The 6,592-nt window shown below is 44.7% G+C and overlaps 1 protein-coding gene across 1 annotated transcript in view; it reads left to right on the forward strand.

The window, feature by feature from the left end:
* LOC138807848 (protein FAM114A2-like) overlaps positions 1-5,846 on the forward strand; it is a 147,705-nt gene extending 141,859 nt beyond the window's left edge. Inside the window, exons 24-25 of the mRNA XM_069993635.1 lie at positions 2,571-2,792; positions 3,880-5,846. Coding sequence (XP_069849736.1) covers positions 2,571-2,792; positions 3,880-4,175 — 518 coding nt within the window. The 3' untranslated portion in view covers positions 4,176-5,846. The remainder of the gene's footprint in view (positions 1-2,570; positions 2,793-3,879) is intronic.
* Positions 5,847-6,592: the final 746 nt, after the last annotated feature.

The following is a 6,592-nucleotide window of genomic DNA, read 5'->3' on the forward strand; positions in this document are numbered from 1 at the left end:
AAAGCGTTTAGCATATGAAATACTTGTGAAAGAGGTTACAAGCAGGTAATTTTGGCAAGAGGCAGAGTTTAAGGGGAGGGGGAGAGAGAGAGAGCTACTTGCTCAAGCACTCTCAGAAGTGGAGTTTTAAATGTGGGGCCAAATTTAACTGATGGGGACTCAATAGCCCTCCAAGGCCAGGTGGCCTTAATGTAAAGAAATTTAGTGTCCTTCCCATGGTAAGTGACCTGAAGCCATGTGCCTAGAGTAGAGTGTCCTCTGCAGTGCAGGTTGGCTCCTAAATAGGTGGTGGCCCCACCAGTGGAGACTGTCCTTATGTTGGTCCAAGGTGGGTCCTTGGGCCATGGTAGGCCCCTAGTGGCTAATTCCAGCACTTGGCCAAGTTTTTGGTCAGATGGTGAGGGTGGGGCTCAGTTAGCCCAGAAAGGCTCAGGTGGCCTTACCACTGATATTGGACTCAGAAACCCCGACCTCGGACAAACTTGTCACTTACCCTGGAGTGGGAATTAATTATTGGGGCTGGATGGGCTGGTAGAGCACTCAGTCAGGAGAAAGTTACCTTGATGGTCCTCTGGTGACTGGAGTGAAGGATCTCAGAATAGGTCCCAGGGCAGCTGTTTGAACTCCCTTCTGAAGTGTAGGGGGAGCAAATGCACTGGGGAACCTATCCCAGTATGGAGCCACCAGTGAAAGAGGATCAGACACATCCATCCTATGGGACCATGCAGAGGCAGGCAGGCAAAGGAGAAAGATTATTACAAGGTTTATTAGAGGAGCCATATTTCGCCCAAGAGGGAGCACATGACCTCCATCATCATCCTGGTAGCAGAAGTATCTGAGAGAAAAGGAAGTGAGGTAGATGGGAGTTCAGGTGGGTCTGGGTGGAGAGAGGGAGAGACCAGTTGTATGGAGGGAACTCCAGAAATGGGAGGGGGCCCAGATGAGGGTGGAGCTGAGGACCAAAGGTGAGCGATCTACAAACTGCAGTTCAAAGCCAGTCCAGGCAGAGAAAGATTATCATCTCTAACTAGCCAGCAGAGTGCCAAAAAAGCGGGCAGAGTTGCTTTGGAGTCCGAAGTGGCAAAGTGCAATCCTTGCACTGGAGAGCTGAAAAACAGCACTCAGGCACTAAGTTCAAGTCCAGTGACCAAGGGAAATGTCAAGGTTGCGTTTACCCTAACATAGAAAGAGGCACTCCTGGGACTTTGGCAATAATGTTTGGCTCTTCTAAAATTGATCAGAGCTGGAGGTCATGGCAAGCTACTTTATAAGCATGCATAACTGGGCAAGAACTTGTCAACCATTTGTAATAGTTGGCTGTAAAAGGCTGAGGTTGTGAATTGTGGGGAATAGCTTAAATCCAAACTGCTCTGTATGTGCTTAAAACCCTAATTGGCAGTAAATTCTGGGCTGACACTAACCAAATAAATTTGTTTAAGAATAAAATATGAAATTGTTAGGACCAGATCAAAAGTAAACAGATAGGGTATTAATCAGAACAAGGAAGGAGAAAATTCAAATTTAACTGAGACAAATAAGTCCCAGGTAAGCAGAGAAACATTGGTATAAACACCAAAATAAAACAAAATTGTGGTCTGATAATTACTAAAAAGATCATTTATATCAGGATTTAGACCAAATGTTAAATTTTCAAAGATAAGGGCTTAAGTAGAGAGTTAAGCACCAGGAGCTACACTAAACATCTGTATTCCAAAGGATGGCCTGCCTGTCCCACCTAGGCTATTTGAGGAGCTAAACAATGCTTTCGCCCATTTGGGGAGGTAATGTTTTCCTAGGATTTCAAGGTAAGACTTGTCCCACCTCCAGGCCTTGAAGCTGGGTGCAATGCCCCCATCTCCAGCCTAGATACCAGGATGTCTACAGGCAGTTGTGTGGACTCAACCACCCTATTTGCCTTGATGCAATTTGTAATCACTAACTGTTAGCTCTGCTTTTATAACTTGTTTGTCAATTACAAAACTGCCACTGAACACCTACAAGTGGAACTTCTTATGGATCTTACCTTTAAACATCCTAGACTATTTAAATCTTTTACAAACCAAAGTACTAAACAGGCTATGCTGCTATAGCCCCCCCCCCAAAGGGTCCATACAGTTATGAAAAGTTAAAAAATTATGCCTAAACTCTAGTTTGGAATAAAATGTAATTAGTAAAAAGTTGTCACCTTGACAAACTACCCCACACCATATTCTAAAAGCCAGTGTACAATCAGAAAAATATTAGGGGAGTTTACTAAAGTTAGTCCCTAGGTAAAACTTCTTTAATCAACCTGTGTAGACTAATGCCAACTGTTTACACACCCATAAAACATTTAAGCTTCAATTATTAAAAAAACAAAAAAGGGGAATCCCCAAGGGAAACTTTTGCCTTAACCTTATTTACTCTAAATGTTTAAAATTTCACTCAAAGTGATCCTTTCACTAAAGCTGAAAAGCATTTTATCCCTCTAGCACCACCTCACTATCTATTCCCATATGGTTTAAAAAATTTAATCAATGAAGACTAAGACTAATGCCCCATAAGGGAAAACAGCGTTTCTATCATTCCAGATGGATCCACTGGCAACATCTGGGTCCCTTTTTTGACTCATCCGACCTCCAGAGAAGCAAAAACAACACAACACAACCGTGAGGAAGAAGATCTAGTACGCAGCTTTGCAGACCTAAGCTTGAAGTCCCGAGGAAGCCATCATCCTTATCTTAAGAAAACCAGCTTGACCCCACCAACATGGGGTCAGAATAAGGTGTTGACACAAGACCGAAGCCATCCTGGTCAGTACAAAAACCCCTAGAATACCTGAATATCTGTTTTGGCCATGATTGCACTGCTTGTGAATACTTCTGCAGTGAGTAGTGAACATGCATATTGGGCCTATGTCACTCACCGACCATTGTTAAAATTAGTGGATTAGCTAGACCAAGGTCCGGTGGCATATACAAATGACAGCACGTATTTTCCTCCACCATGGGATCATGCAGACCCTACTCATCCAGGTGAGGAAGGAATACCTTATATTATTTCCTTAGGATTTGAGTCTTTACCACTGTGTTTAGGGACATCACCTTGCTTACCAACCAGAAGACAGGTATGGGCATACATCTTGCCTGATGATAAAATCAACAATCATATGGGGCTATTCAGCACAATTTCCTTAAATTTTATTGGTAAGGATCATTCTTATACAAATAAGACTGGGCGACCACCTAACCTAGTATGCCAGGACATTAATTATTGAATTTTGTTTATGTTTCTATTCAGTGGTCTCAGTGTCAAAACCCTAGAGGAAAGATTATACAGCATAATGATAACATCTCATTTATAGATTGAGGTCCTCATGGATGTTTCATTGCCAATTATTCTGAAAAGCATGTTGGTGATTATTATACTAATAATTCTTCTGATGGTGACGTCTATACAATGGAGTTATAAATCATGTAGAACCCATTGGCTTGCTCACCTGACATGATGGAGGCCTTGTGCCTCGTAGGCCACATATAAATTTCAGGGGACACTTAGGGCCTGAGGAGTTGGCATTTATAAAACTTGCCACCCAATTTTATACAACTCAGAATTGGATTGGTCACTTTACTAGGGCCCATGAGGCAAATTATACATTTTACAGGAACCATTCTTCTACTCTACAGGGTTGTATTAAACTTTCCTATGTCCTAGCCCACAGGGACAGTGTCAATCAATGAGAACCCACGCAGCCTGGACTCTTTACATGCTTAAATCATACTATTTCTTTTAATATGCCTTCTCAGTCTCTCCTGATATTAAGATCTTGCTTAGGGGTCTGGGTGCCTGTTAACCTCACCCGACCTTGGCAGGAGAGCCCCACTGTTGGTTTGTTGACAGGAGTCTTCCAGCAACTGCTGAAGGGAACTAGGAGATTCCTGGGTCTGAGTGTAGCTGTGATCCTTGAAATGACTGCTATCACCATGACTGCTGCGACTGCCGGAGTGGCCCTGCATTCCTCCATCCAAACCAAGGACTTTGTAGAGAAGTGGCTGGACTGTCACCAGCTATGGACTCATCAGCACAATATTAAACAGGACATTGATTCCCGTCTGAACACCCTGCAACACACGGTGCAGTGGATGGGAGACCAGATAATTGATCTGCAGAAACAGCTAACCTTCAAGTGTGATTAGAGCTCAATAAACTGTGCATCACTCCTACTTGATTCAACACTTCTAACATTACTTGGCAGGGACTTCACTACCACCTGCCGGTCTTGCAAGGAAATTTGACTTGGGACATCCACTAGTTACAGCAGGAAGTCATTGAGACTTTCTTGGCACAACTCCCTGGGGTGGGATATGAAGGTCTGGCTGAGGAATTGCATCTGTGCTAAACCAATTGGACCCTCATACCTGGTGGCACAGTTTTACCCATAGTGTTTCTACAGGATTGATTGCATTATGTCTTGTCAAGATATTGCTGTCTACATTCCAAAATAGTTTCTGCAAATCCCTTCTGCAAAGGATCTCTTGCTTACGGTTGTACTTAAAAAAACAAAAAAGGGGGGAGATGTCAGAGGCATCAACCGGCATAACCCCATCTGTTGCTGTTTCCACAGCGGGATCTGGGAACACGATGTGTGGTATAGGCAAGAAGGGACTACACCATGTGGGTATAGACAAAATTTATTGAAACATCACATGCTTATATACAGCACACAAGCAGGAGAAGTAAATCTTCAGTCAGGGGCAGAGAGTTAAACAGTTTTATGGGAGCACAGACAATGAGAGTTTAAACAGAAAAAGCTAATCCTTGTCAACAAATGTGGAGCAGTTCCACTAATCAAGGTTGTAAAAGTAGGTAAAGCACAGGTGATTACACATGGGGGGGGGGGTCTCCAGGCATTGTTCTACGTGGTTAAGTAGATGAAGCACGAATGGTACTTTGAGCAAACCATTACCTGAGTCTTGCACCGGGGCAGAACCTTTGCCCAGCATGGAGGAAAGGGTGTCCCTTCCTCCCTGAGAAGAATTGGAAGTGGTCCTGTGGCTCAGGTGGTAGGGCACTTGCTTTCAGCTGAAGAGCTGAGGGACAGCGTCCAGGCCCAGAGTTCAAGCCCCACGACCAACAAAAATAAATAAATTGGAAGGAAGGAATGCATGCCTGTATGCACCCTCAGGGCACACAGGTGCTCAGATGGGGTTTTGCAGGCCTATGCCTCCAACACCCATATGAACCCCTCTCCTTCTGCTCCAGATCCAGCTCCCAGACCTTAGGCAGATTGGGTGGAAGGGGGCTGTGTCAGTCCTGGAGTTTTTCTCCGCCTCTGGCTGTGCCTGAGCAGCTGCAGGAGCCCTGGCCCATGCTGCACGAGGCAGCAACAACTGCTGCAGTCGCTGCTGCAAGTTTGGCCATTTGGCTCCACTCCTGCCTGGTTGCCCTGACACTGGAGGAGTCTCGCTGGCTCCTTTGCTGTTTCACACTGCACCTCCAGCCTAGGGATGAGCCCAGGAAGCTCGGCGCTGGAGCCTTTGAGGCCTGAGGTCAGCCACTGGAGGGATTTGGAGGGGCTGCCCAGTCTGCAGGGTCTGGCCTGAGGAGCCTGTGCCCCAGCCATGGCTGCTTGCTGCTTCTCACTGCCGCTCAGAAGAAGCGGCGGCGGCGCTGGCCTGTAGCCGGCTTGCTTGCTCCCTCCGAGGCTCTTACAGTTGTGTTACTGGCAGAACAATATCCCAACTGCTCTAGTACTATTTTATTGTATTTTAAAAATAAAAGACTTCATGGGCCCCATAAGTGCTTTATAAAATATGACTGGCAGCCGCTATTTAAATAAATGTGAGAATTCAGGAGTTTTTCTTTTATCTTCCTAAGTGATTTTTTTTTGTCTGTCTTGGGACTTGAACTCTGGGCCTGGGTACTGCTGTCCCTTAGCTCTTCAGCTAAAGGCTAGCACTCTACCACTTGAGCCACAGGACCACTTAGGTTTTCTGGTGGTTTATTGGAGATAAGAGTCTCATGGTCTTTCCTGCACTGGTTGGCTTTGAATCTCGATCCTCAGATCTCAGCTTCCTGAGTGGCTAGGATTACAGGCAGGAGCCACTTGCGCTCAGCTCTAAGTGATCATTTTAAAGGCTAAGCATGATAGATCACTCCTGTAGTACCATCTACTTGGGAGGCATAGATTGAGAGGACTGCAATCCAAGACCAACCCAGGCAAAAAGTGAGATCTGATCACAATCATCAAGGTGGGCTGATTCCAATAATCTCAGCTAGATGGGAGGCTGGTCCTGGGATGGGAAGAAAACAGGATGCCCTAACTTAAAAACTAAAGTACAAAAAGGCCGTGGTGTGGATTAAGAGTTAAACACCTGCCTAAGCATGAAATCCTTTGTATAAACCCTAGTACTGAGAAAAGGAGGGAGGGAGAAAAGCAGGAAGGGATATAGGGGAGGGAGAGAGATGTTATTTCATTAATTTTACATTTTTCCTAACACCATTCATTTTGAGTTTCTTTTTTTTATTCGAAAGTTTTTTATTTGCTTTCAAGCGATTGTTTATGACACATTCATAAGCATTTTGAGTTTCTTTTGCTCAAGACTAGCACTCT

Source organism: Dipodomys merriami, unplaced genomic scaffold (genome assembly GCF_024711535.1).
Source record: "Dipodomys merriami isolate MVZ:Mamm:240054 unplaced genomic scaffold, mDipMer1.0.p SCAF_437, whole genome shotgun sequence".
Taxonomy (NCBI): Eukaryota; Metazoa; Chordata; class Mammalia; order Rodentia; family Heteromyidae; genus Dipodomys; species Dipodomys merriami.